This window comes from Callithrix jacchus, chromosome 21 (assembly GCF_049354715.1).
Source record: "Callithrix jacchus isolate 240 chromosome 21, calJac240_pri, whole genome shotgun sequence".
Taxonomy (NCBI): Eukaryota; Metazoa; Chordata; class Mammalia; order Primates; family Cebidae; genus Callithrix; species Callithrix jacchus.
In genome coordinates this window covers 6,027,641-6,041,541 of record NC_133522.1, presented here as the reverse complement: position 1 = coordinate 6,041,541, position 13,901 = coordinate 6,027,641, and the positions used below count along the sequence as shown (strand labels likewise).

The window sequence follows — 13,901 nt, the reverse complement described above, 5'->3', positions numbered from 1 at the left end:
AACTTACTTCAGTGATGATTTCTCCAGCAGAGCTCAGAAGGGATCCTGTGAGGCAGATCTGTGATTTTTGGCTCCAATTCCTATAAAAGCCTCTGAGAATGCTCTGGGACATTTTTCCTCAAGATTTTGGAGCACAAGATGAAGAATAAGCAAAATTGGCAGCAGACTCTTTAGAGTGAAAGACAACATATGGCAGGAAATTTGGCATCCTTTAGGGGATAATTCATTGGCAAGACATTTACATAATCTATGGTTACCAACAGACATACTTTTCACAATGATAATTCTCCTTAACATTATAGACAGCGTTTTCCAAATGGCACTGATACCTATTCTCACTTTAGTGTGATTAAAAAGGCATTTCCTTCCTCATGAGAGCATGGTTTAATTGGAATAGACTTTGGTTTCTTTTTCAGTTTTCGTATATAAAAAGTGGGATTAAGAATTTAACAATGTGGAATAGTTCAACTGTATATTGTAACATTAATTCCTATAAGAATTTTTATTTATTTTATTTTTGCCTATGTACTCTATAAAACCAGGTCACATTAATCAAAATATTTTCTGATAAATTTTTAAATTTTAAATTAATAAGTAATAAAAAACGAGCATAAGTAGTAAGGATTGGGAAAATATATGAATCCTTTGTTCTTTCTTAGCAAGGTTATGCTCTTTTATATCTATATATACAGTTATAGTATCATGTCTCATTGGGATTTCAATGTCATTTAGCCTTTTAATGTTCTTCATTACATCTGCATCAAGTGGTTGCCTTTTAGCTCTTGGGCCTCCTGGGAAGAAAAAACTCCCTTATACTTAGGCAGTCATCCTTCTAACTCTCCATTTTTACAAGATTTTCATTAGGAAGTATCTACTATGTTCCCACAATATACTATGATATTATTTCATTCTTAACACTACCTGTGAGTTAGACATGATCATTTCTCATTTGCATTCGAATAAACACTAACTGTAAAGGGTAATTAGCTTGTATAACTAGAAAGTGCTAGAGGTAGCATTGGGAACTTCTTTTTATTTCACCTCTATCCCCAACTCTGGACCGAAACAGGTTCCTACTTGTCTTTTCCTGTATTCTACTTATTCTTTTGTACCCTTACTTTAAAAATCTTCTCTAACGACATGTTGATAGCGAGATGTTCCTCAGCCCTCAAAAATTTCTGGAGCTATTAATGATTCTTAATATCTAAAACAAAATATAAACTCTCAAAGAAGGCAAGAATCCATGTTATTCGATGATGAGTGGCTAAAATAAATCCTGGATAATAATGGGTACTTAATTTACCAATGTTGAAAATAAAAAAAAATTGATTGAGGATGGAAGGAAGGAAGGAAGGAAGGAAGGAAAGGGGAGGGAGAGAGGGAGGGAAGGAAGGAGGGAGGGAGAATGGAAGGAAGGAAAGAAGGAAGGAAGGAAGGAAGGAAGGAAGGAAGGAAGGAAGGAAGGAAGGAAGGAAGGAAGGAAGGAAGGAAGGAAAGGGAAGGGAGAGAGGGAGGGAAGGAAGGAGGGAGGGAGGGAAGAAACAACAACATCTTCTAACAATAGATCTTTAGCTTGAACAGATTCATACACTAACTTCTTTAACATGTGTAATTAAGAAATGAATGAGTTAAAAGTCACTGTCAAACAAATGTTAGGTTTTAGTTTAAGCTCACTAATAAGATCTATTATTTTATCAGTCATGGGATGATTTCTTGTTTTCAGTCGCATGAATTACTGAAAGCCACTCATTGTATTTTCCTGTTTCCTACAAATGCATTTACTGAATGATAAGTAGCATTAAACTAGAAATATTGCGGCAAATTTTGTTTAGATAAAAAAACTAAAACAATTAAATATAGAGTATAGTAACCTGACAACAAAATCTATGAAACAGTCTCTAAGACAAAAAATGTAGAATACACTAAGATGACCTTTAGAAATTGCAGGTATTATATATTAAACATCTTATTCAAGCCTGACTCTGTAACATTCTAACAGGGATTTCAACTCCCTTATTCTTAGAGTGAGAGTTCTAAATTTGATATATCTCCCTGGTCAAATAAGCATGTAAGAAGCTGCCAAATCTGACTGTATAAATCCCAGTCATCTCATATATTGTAAACATAATAGAGTAGTAGCCCTAGAATTAGGTTTTGAACTCCTTGGTGGCATATTTATAAGCTCTAAGTCTGGCACCCTGTAACATCTGAAAGGAAATCGAAACTCCTTACAGTAAAGTTGATATGTTGTATTTAACACACACACACATACACACACACACACACACACACACACACACACACACAGAGCAATTTTGTCTCCTAAAGAAGCTATTTATTCTACTGCTGTTGTCCTCTTTGTTACTTGAGACTTCTAAAACAATCTACCTGCAGAGTTCAGAAAGCACATCTATACACACACACACACACACACACACACACAAACACTTAGGTGATGCAGAGCTTATAATTTAATGAACAAAATAGTATTTTTAACAGCAGGCATATCAATATCTAGATTAAGAATCAGTGATCTGAGTTCAAGTTATGAAACAACTTTACTGCTCTGAGAACTGCAAATCAAACAATTTACAGATACTAATTTCTTCACTTGTAACAGGAGACTAAAAAGTACTACTTTAATATTTTCAGATACTAAAGATCAAATAAGATTGCATAAGAATATATTAAGTGGCAAAGAATGGTGTAGTTCTAAATTACTCCTCTGGTTTTTTGGGATTTTACCAGTCAATCTGGATGTATAGAAAAGAAATTCTTGAAAATAATTCTTGTATTTCTCAAAGATAATTTTGTTTATTATTGTTATTCAATTGTGTGCTTTGAAACACTAGGTCTAATAGAGTGTATCATTTTAAAATCATTTACAGAAAGCTTTTTCTTCCAATCATTATATTTTCATTTATTTGAATTTAACCACAAGCAATTTTAATGTTACATTTTGAGCCTGATGGTCTTAAATAGGAGAAGGTGAGAGGGTCTGTGATCTTCAAAGTAGCAGAAAGCTGGGGGCACAGGCTCCACCCAGACCGAGGTACTAACATGTGGTATCAATTTTAGCTGAAGTTCTAAAGGATGGAACCTGTTATTAGCAAATGTTTGATATTTCTGCCATCACACCATTAGTCAAATAATGTTCAGATGCCAAGAACACCTTCCCATTGGCCACTTTTCACCTAGTGAAATAGAAGGAATTATGTTGCATGAGATTAATGTATTTTGACTTGCATTATTTTCAGGAAATTTTTAAAAATTATGACGCAACTTAACTGTAGCTTTGCATTATTGAAGAATGTCATGAGCAGAATATTAAGATGATTTTCATCATTAAAACCTATCTATATTGGCGTGAATATCCACTTTCACCCAAAGCTTAGCCACTGGCTTTCACGTGCCTCATCTCCTGTATGTATGGTAAGGACACATGTCTGGGGTAAGAGGTCATCATTTAGTAACAATGCCAAATTCTAGTTATTTTTTGTTTGCTTCTCTCTCAAAATATTCTGCATTTATCTAAAGGGTACTACACGTCATGTCATCTTAAAAGACAACACATTACGTTGAACTTATTTTACTAGTAATTTACAGAAAGAGTTTGTTAAGATGACAGATTTTGAAAATTCTAATAATCCAAGTGTTATCCTGCATTTCTGACTGCAGATTGTTAAATGATTTCAGAGCATACCTGTCAAAGTAACCACATCAACACAATTACAAAAATCTCTGCTCAGTGTATTCCAAAAAATGAAATGGAAAACGTTATTTTTACATGTTTAAACAGCTTTTGTTGTTTCTTCTTCACTGTCCACTGTGTGCCTTGGATGAATTGTCCATTTTGACTCCTAAAAATGTGGCATTAAGTATTTTCCTCATTTATGTGGATAGGATGGGGTTTTCTGATATTTCTGAAAAATTAAGATCAACCTACAAATTTTTTTAGAGCACTACTTGCATGTGCCCAGAGACAGCTTTTATAGAGCATGAGTTTAAACATATAGTAAATCTTCTAAAGAAAAAGAAATATAATACACTAGTTTAGTAGCTGTCCGAGTAACTGTGGTCTTACACAACCTTTGCAGAAAGGGAGGAAAAGTATCACCTCTAAATCCTGAGGATAGGAATATCTTGATACCAAATTATACAACTCTTATCAAAAGGTACTATAACAGATTAATTTAATGCACAAACAAAAATTTAATAACACTGGAACAATTGTGAAGCCATATCCAAAAATGTGTCAAAAAAGATACTACATCATTTCCAAAGTGTGGTTTCCTCCAAGTATGAATATTTGGTTCTGTATTTAACAATTCTAAAAACTTATAACATTAATAGGTAAGAAGAGAACTCAGTCTTAACAAATGCAAAAGATAAACAACTATTTTAATTTTAATTTTTTTATTAGCACATCAGACATAGAAAATATGTATCCCTGTATGCAAACAGCCCCCAAATAAAACTATAAATGTCACATTTAATAGTAAAATTTTAAAAGCATTTCTTTTCAAGTAAAAACAAAAAGCCTGTTTTTATTATTTCAATTTAATATCATACAGGAAATTGTGAACTTTTTTTGGTTTTTACAAATAAATCATCTCCATTATTTGCATTATTTTGAACAGGCTGATAATGACAATCTTCACTGATATTCTTGAAATCCTGGTTTTTTTTAAAAAAAAATAAGTGTTTCAAATTAGACAAGCAAATAAATAAAGAGTAAAGAACTTGGAAAGGAGAGAAAAAAAACTTTTTATAAAACCAAACAGCATATTTAGAGTACTATATACATTCATTCCGCTTGTGTGTGACTTAGAATATTGCACTTACTGCATGACTCAGTTCTAACTGGCATAAGGGTCAGCAAATTAGTTGTTATCTTTGAAGATGTTAAATTTTATTTCAAGTTAAGCATAAATAAATATAATTTTTTTTGTTGTTGTTAATGAATGAGAGCTTGTAACGCTGCTCAGGTTGGCCTTGAACTCATGGCCTCACCTCCTCAAGCACCAGGACATCTGGCCGGAGCCACTGCGGACCCCGTGTAAATATAAATATTTTTAAAGCAGCCGAATGTAAAAGATTCAATGTGTTAGGATTGATAGACTAGGGCTGGTTAAGGAAGTCTTGGAGAAAGCTTTTCTCATCCTGATTTTGAAGAGAGGGATTATCCTTAGCCTGTCTGAAGTTACAGACCTAACTGGGTCATTTGTAACTGGCACACTGTTAGACATTGGATTTAGAACTACAGACAAATGGACTTGGTCTCTGCTCTCATTAACTCATAGATGTAACAGGGGTTCACTTTAGCAGAATAATGTCTTGATTAAAATGGAATTTGGAAGACATTGCCTTGTCCTTTTATAATAATTTAATGAGAAACTCACAGAAAAATATCCTAAGTCAGTTCAATATTTCATTTCAATATCTCAGTTCAATATTCATTACAACATTTTTATCACTTAGGTGTAATGTGTGAAAATATAGAAAACATTTTTAATTCTCATCAGAGATGATCCAAGTCTTCTTTCCTGGAAATAGGCAAATTTTGCCAATTTTTTTCAACTTTCTATCTCTTGTGTGTGCTTTTTTTTTTTTCTTCCATCCTGACATTGATTATGTAGAGTGCCAGCTGCTAAGGTCAAAGGCTTTGATTTTATAATTTACCCTCTTTAGAGTGTGTTTAATTCTTCTGAAAATAAGATGTAGAGGGCTAGACACAATTACTGCTGTTAATAGGAGTTAATAGCATTTCTATTGGAAATTATTAAATGTAAATATTTTGTAATGTTTCAATATATGATAAACAGTTTATGTTTGAAACTATTTTAATCTAAAAATCAAAATTTGTCCGAAAATTCCTAAGAAAATATTTTTAGGGCTGACTCTATGTATATGTAAATATTTTTATACATGCACATATTTCCCATTATCCCACTTCTCTTTTTATAAAACATATGATTAAGAAAGTTGTGGTAAAAGAGCTGGCACTAAATCTGAAATTCTTAGATATTTTGAATCATATTTCTCTGTCATCAAGCAGCAATTCAATGATTAGTAATAGCTCTGAGCCACTGGGGTAGCTGGGTAAATGAACTGATTCTAACAGACTGATTTGCTTCCCTTTCCTCCACAATTGTGAAAGATCACCATTTTATCTATACTCATAAATCAATTTAAGAACAAAAGCAAAACTTCACTGCAAATTTTGTTTTGCTCATTTTCAATGGTTTCATTTCAGCAAGTCATAGAACAGTACTTTCATTGAGTTTAGAATGTAAACCCAGATGTGTTTGGGGGCTTCTGAGAGGAGCGAATGATACATACTTTGTCTTGAGGAAGCTAATCATGCCATGTGTAAATCAAAATACACATGAAAGAGAATGCAGCCTTGAGTACAAATACATGGCATAATGTGCCGAGGAGCTGGCATTTTATAAATGATTTCCCACCACATTGAATTTCATCTTAGAACTAGTTCTCAGCACTACTGAAATCTCTTTTTCTTTAACCCTATTTATCATAATCAAAATCACAAGGGAAACTCTAAGTCAAGGAACTGTTTTCCAAGGTAGAATATTTGTGATTCTGTTTACTTTTTGTACATTTGGTTTTCAGAATCTTTGAACATGATTCAAAGCACATTTTGAGACTTGCGCATCTTAACTCATGTGTTTACAAATACCTGAATTATAGAGGTAAAGCGGGCTGATCTGATTTCTCAATGGTCATGGGGCTTTGACTTAATTGACGGGTTTGATTTTTCAGCTACTTTTATTTCCCTTCCCAAGCATTCCTCTAGACATGCTAATGAGAAATGAAATGGTCATAGGGCCGGGTGCCAGAAGGAAAGGAGTGATAAGCAAAGGTCTGAGTAGTATAAAAATGCAGTAACTGGCCAATGATATTGAGAGTTGGCGGTGTGAGGCAAATTATCTGTGACTGCATTTAAAGTATGCATTGAATTTTGGTAACGTATCATTCCTCCCAGCACTGTATGAAAGAAGGAAGACAGAAACTGATGCTGATCTGTAGAGAGTACCCATATGCAGGATTTTATTCATTTATTCATTTACTCATTCATTTCATTTCAGGCCAGGAATCTAGAATCAATCAGTCTTTAGGGATCTGATACTAGTTCAGGAGAGATCTAAGTTTCCAAGGAAATGGTGACTCTTCCCTTTCTTTCTGAATATTTTTGAATGAAAGTTTAGTTAGAATTTTGAAAAAGCAAGTTCTGCAGGCTCACGGTTTTGGCTGAAACAATTTTTCAAATATTACTGTATTAACCAGATAGATATTACTTTATCCCTTAAAATCATAAATCAGTGTATTAATGGAAAATAGATCAATGTATCAAGTGATTGTAGCATATATAAAAATTATCTCAGAAACCATAGAATTTAAATAGGTTTATTTAAATAAATTGGACATAATTCCTGGAATGTATTCAAATCGCTGGATGTAATGAGTGTAACCTTCATGTGCTTACCCATAATTTACATTCTGTATAAATTAAGAGTTTTTTTACACATGAAAGGAAAAAAATCTAGAAAAAGAAGGTATTTTCTAGCCTCAGAATGACAAATTAACCTCATGATAAATAAGGCACACACAAGGAAAATTAAAATTGTGTTATACAGTGAGGTGTACATGAATGCTTGTTTAAAATCTGTTGTATGCTCATGAGTTTTCCACAGTAATCAGGTAAGACTTAAGTCTTCGGGATTTGGAAAGGGAGTGATTTTCCTTCCTGTCATATGCTGGACTTATAACTAAAATAATATTTATAATAGTAATAAAGCAAGGGAATTACAGTGTGGTAATATGTATAGGCTTTAAAATTAGAAAGAGTCATGTTTGAAATTTGCTTGACTACTAGGTAATTATGTTACCTCCACAAGTTGCACTAGCTAATTGTGTTATCTCAACATGTTGCTTAAACCCACAAAGTTTCCTGGGTAGGAATCAGTGAAATGGTAGTAATGCATTTTGCTAAAGCATAAGTTTGCTGTGAGGATTAAGTGATATAACAAATGTCGAGTACCTAACACAACGTTACACAATTCTAATCATGAAAAAATTACCAGTATTTCCTTTATATCAAAAACATCAATTTTTGATATTTTTCTGTTTAAAATGTTAGTTTTACTTAATCTTACTAGTTGTTACCTTAATGTATATAGAATTATATTTTCAGCTTTGCATGCTATTAAGCTGTAATAATTGCCTGGAGTGCTACAGTCTTCAGGTCATCATTTTAATGTAAAATAACCCATAGCCATAGCATGCAATTGACTAAATCATTACCTGTAGTCAAACATTTATTATATTTAGCGCTCTCTGTATCCGGTATACTTAGCACATTTGTGCCGGATGTTTTTTTCCTATGTTACATATTTCCATCATTTTTTCCTGTGTTATATATTATCACTTCTGAGAGTGGCAGCACAGTATATTCAGGTTGCAACTTGTAGCTTTAGAGCTTAGTAGTTGTATGATGCCCAGCAAGTTAATTGACCTCTGTGTCTCAGTGTTCTCATGTGTAAAATGGAAAAATAATAATATGTTAATGTATATGAAATAATTACACCAGTGTCTTGCACATAGTAACTATTATATAAATACGTTAAAATCCTGGATTAAAGGTTTCATGGTATTTTAGGCTACATGTTTGCAAAGAGTTATTACAAGTTACTGCCAATAGCAGGTTTAATTTGTTGTATTTTTCATTTAAAGAGAGCATTAATTTTATAATTTTTAAGTGTTTTTCAAATATGGTAAATAATTATAATTATTATCTTAATTGTTTTGTAGAACTCATGTGTAGAATACATGAAGGCAGAAATTTTGACCTACTCACTTCCCACTAAGTAGCATGAAGAGAATACCCAGCACAGAGACCTACACATATATATGTGTATGTGCACATATAGTGCATATAAATTCCCATAGAAAGAGGAAATAAATGCTAAATTCCTAACTTTATCTTGGGCTTGAAGGCAGAAATATTTGGTGTTGAAGATTAGCAAAGATTTAAGTAGAGAAAGGAAAGGGGCATATTTTTTTCACTTTGAAAGGCCTCTCAAACCAATTTAGATACTATTGGTCATGGGCCTTTGTTCTGAAAACCAATCTCCAATTTTTGTGACTTTTGAAAGGTTTTTTTTTTCTAATGAAACCTAAGGCTTTCTGTTGCAACATTTTAAAATCTGGAAGACAGGTAAAGCTCTTACATCTTTATAATCATGAGGTGTATCCAACTACATTATATGTGTATCCAACCGCATTATATACTTTCATTGCATATTATCTTTGAACTGCACTGATTATCTACTGTTTATTATTTACTATACATTTAGGTAAGCCAGTTATGATTGTCACAGAATACATGGAGAATGGTTCCTTGGACAGTTTCTTACGTGTAAGTAAAATGCACACACATACATAGGTATTAATAATTTGCTGAAAATGCTAGAGATGTCTGCCAGCATTGTGCCGAGCAATTCGATAATCTAAGTTTAAAGTAAAACTGATACGTAGTGGAAGACTGTAAAATCACATCTTTATTTTACAGCATTCAAATATTAATGGTTTATATTTTTAAAACAAATTCGTGAATTCTTCTTCAAAAGAGTCTCTTATATTGCCAAGATTCACACCAATTAAAATAAAAATTAGAAAGAATCCTAAAGCAAGTAATAAAATCCACTGATGTAAGACAGAAAGTCTCTTTTTTATTTAAAGTAATCTCAGACTGATATAATTATTTAAAATAATCTCGGTCAGATATAAGACCATCTACTTTTCAAATAGTGCTGTCTACTCAGAAAATAAGCATTTGCTATAATGCTAAAGTATATATATTCTCAATTTAGATATATCATTTTGGTGTTATTTATTTATATTAATTCTTTAGATACAGAAGCTTTAGACTCTATCTATCTATCTATCCATATATATTTTTTGAGATGGATTTTGACTCTTGCTGCCCAGGCTGGAGCGCAATGGTGTGATCTTGGCTCACTGCCAATCTCTACCTCTCAGTTCAAGTGATTCTCTTGCCTCAGCCTCCCACATAGCTGGGATTACAGGCACCCACCACCACGACCGGCTAATTTTTGAAATTTTAGTAGAGATGGGGTTTCACCATGTTGGCCAGGTTGGTTTTAAACTCCTGAACTCCAGTGATCAGCCTGCCTTAGCCTTCCAAAGTGCTAGGATTACATGCGTGAGCCACCATACCCTGCCATATTTTGACATACTGTATTTCACCATAAGAAAGTGAATATATTAAAATTACATCTATTTCAACAAATATGATGTAAACATTTTTATGAAGTTCAAGACAATACCAGTTACCAGTTACTTCGAGGGATAACAAAAGACATAAGGCCCTGTCCTCAAGGTTCTTTTAGTGCTATAGAAACTGAGATGGGTAGATGACTGAAAGATAGACAGATGATAGATAGATAGATAGATAGATAGATAGATAAAATACGTAGTATCATTCATAATTATGGAGGAAAATGTTAAATTTTCTAAGAGTGAGAAAAGATATGCTTTATTTTAAAATTCATTAGCCAAATAAAAATTTTAATAGCAATTATTTTCACAATCATTATTTCAAAAATAAACATGTTCCAAACCAGGTGAGTTAAAATATTATAATAAATATTATTTAAAAATTACTGTTTGTAATTAAACATAAATGTTTATATATATTATAAACCTTATGTTTCTATTTAATCCAAGATTAAATTAGATTGGGAGCCGGATTATATGACTTAGTTTCTTACTGCTTTCTATTTTGTGACCTACAACTCAGAGGTGGATAGAAAAACAAATATACAATAAATATTTTTGACTAAGTTTGAACTATTTATAATAATGTTTAAAAATATAGCATCCACATTATTTGAAACAATTCATAAAATAACAGGAAACAAAGAAGGGGGAATGAAAATTCAATCAAATAAAAAAAATCAACCTAAACTAGCCACAAGATTCACTTTATTTTGTTGTTCCTAACCTTAATGAGTCTGAGGAGCCGTTAGTTTTTTTGTTTGTTTGTTTTTGTTTTTTGTTTTGTTTTTTTGAGGCGGAGTTTCGCTCTTGTTACCCAGGCTGGAGTGCAATGGTGCGATCTCGGCTCACCGCAACCTCCGCCTCCTGGGTTCAGGCAATTCTCCTGTCTCAGCCTGAGTAGCTGGGATTACAGGCACGCACCACCACGCCCAGCTAATTTTTTGTATTTTTAGTAGAGACGGGGTTTCACCATCTTGACCAGGATGGTCTCGATCTCTTGACCTCGTGATCCACCTGCCTCAGTTTCCCAAAGTGCTGGGATTACAGGCGTGAGCCACTGCACCCGGCGGAGCCGTTAGTTTTTATGTCACACAAGGACTGGGAAAGTCCTTGATTTTAAACTGAAATCAAAGAATGTTAAGATACTCCTGTTACAACGTATTTGATAACATAGTAATTATGTTATTTTGCTTCAGCCTTGTATCCACTTGCCACCTTTTTTTTTTTTTTTTTTTTTTTTTTTTTGAGGCAGAGTTTCACTCTTGTTACCCAGGCTGGAGTGCAATGGTGCGATCTCGGCTCACCCGCAACCTCCGCCTCCTGGGTTCAGGCAATTCTCCTGCCTCAGCCTCCCGAGTAGCTGGGATTACAGGTGCGCACCACCGTGCCCAGATAATTTTTGTTTTTATTTTTAGTAGAGATGGGGTTTCACCATGTGACCAGGATGGTCTCCATCTCTTGACCTCGTGATCCACCCACCTCAGCCTCGGAAAGTGCTGGGCCACCTATCTTAATCTTGAGTGCTTCGAACTAAAGTTTGTATGGTCAGTCTTGCTACAAAATTCAACATGTGAGATTTTAACCAATAAAGATATATCTTCAAGAAAGAGGAACATACCTTCATTGTACATTTGAAATGCTTCGCAGAAACACGATGCCCAGTTTACTGTCATTCAGCTAGTGGGGATGCTTCGAGGGATAGCATCTGGTATGAAGTACTTGTCAGATATGGGATATGTTCACCGAGACCTCGCTGCTCGAAACATTTTGATCAACAGTAACTTGGTGTGCAAGGTTTCTGATTTTGGACTTTCACGTGTCCTGGAGGACGACCCAGAAGCTGCTTACACAACAAGAGTGAGTAACTCAGCCCTTCTCCTCTTTTATCGTTGTATCATGCCGATTAGTAAATAAGTAGAAATCATGACCCAAAATGCATTGTCAATTACGTTTTCCACAAAAGAAAACTTCTTTTAAAATTAAAATATTATTATTTATTCTGGGTATATAGATGGTCACTGTTTAACATTTAATGATTTTAATTCTAAAATTCTATGACTTAGTTTAATGTTTCCCACCAACAGCAGCAGGGTTCTCACATTTTTCAAATCTTGCTATTTTAAAATGTACCCATATTTTCATCATGGTTGAGTCACCTTGAGCTAGGAGATTGGATAAATTCTAAGGATCCCATTCTATTACATATAGTCTTAAAATACTTTCAAATCAATGTTTTACTAAGTAACACCTATTTATGTTATTAAAATGTCAGGACAGATCTATAAGGAAAAGTTTATAATTGTGCCATCAGAGAAAAAATTTGTAAGATTGTGAGTCAGTTCTTTCAGACTTTTCTTGATACTCATAATACAAACATATGTGTGAATATATTATTTAAATATTGTTATTCAGAATACAATTGTATGTCATTTCCCTCCTTACCAATACACCTCTTGAATATATTTCATTGTCAATTAATAGTCTTTCAATTTTTGTTTCAGTAGATTGCTGTATTCTCTATTCTGTTGTAACTTTTTTTATTTAAAGCAAATCCTAATCAGTGAGCAATAATTATTATATTTAGTTCTTCAATATTTTATACGCATGTGTAAATGATCCATCTGCATTCTTGTCATGAACCTCGTAATTTTCTAATGATACATTCCTAAAAACGAATGTTTTGTGTCAAAGATTTCGTGACCATTTTAAAAGTACACTTTACTACACTTTTGATAAAACTATCATTCATTTTATTACTTTATTATCACTAATTTTACTATTATCAGTGAGGATAAATTGAATGTAAATGTTTTAATTTGCATCCATTTAATTCCTGATGCATTTGATTTTTTTGTGAGCTTTTCTGTTGTTGTTTTGGTTTGGTTTTCTTTTTGTTTTCTTAGGCAGGATCTCACTCTGTCACCCAGGCTGGAGTGTAGTGGCACAGTCATGACTCACTGTAGCCGCCTCAAACTCCTGGGCTCAAGTGATCCTTGCTCCTCAGCCTCCTGAATAGCTGGGTTTACAGACATGGGCCACCAGGACCAGCTAACTTTTAAGCTTTTCTTTTAAAAAAAAATTGTTTCCATGGTAGAAATTTAGAAAATATACATAAACAATAAGTAAATGTATAATAATCATTACTATTAATACTACACAAACATAAGCATTTTAAATTTATTATTTAAATATTTTTTTCCATAAATTTTCACAAATAAGTAACTTCTCTTTTGTCATAAAGTTACAAAAATGGGATTATACCGCATATATGGACATATAAAATAATTTCCACATATCAATAAATTCAGCACTTTTATAAATTCAATGCCATTTTGTTACCTGCCTTGTTTTAACTAAAAAATAGAAAATACACAATTTTCCAGATGATTAAATATTTTTACAATATTTAATGATGTATAATACTTTATTCATGTACATTAGTTAAATAATACAATATTTTTTGGGAATAATTACAATGTTTTTATATTATAAATGACACTTTAATGTCATTGATCTATTTTATGTCTGCCCATGATTACCTGCTTGGCATACATCTGCAGAAATAACATTACGGAATC

The 13,901-nt window shown here is 33.1% G+C and overlaps 1 protein-coding gene across 4 annotated transcripts in view; it reads left to right on the top strand.

Annotated features, from left to right (window-relative positions):
* The window catches only part of EPHA3 (EPH receptor A3), a 384,770-nt gene that overhangs the window by 327,722 nt on the left and 43,147 nt on the right, over positions 1–13,901 (top strand). For all 4 annotated transcript variants that reach the window (XM_078358560.1, XM_078358558.1, XM_002761290.6 and 1 more), the window contains 2 exons: positions 9,378–9,439; positions 11,971–12,180. In XM_078358560.1, the coding sequence (XP_078214686.1) occupies positions 9,378–9,439; positions 11,971–12,180 (272 nt within the window). The remainder of the gene's footprint in view (positions 1–9,377; positions 9,440–11,970; positions 12,181–13,901) is intronic.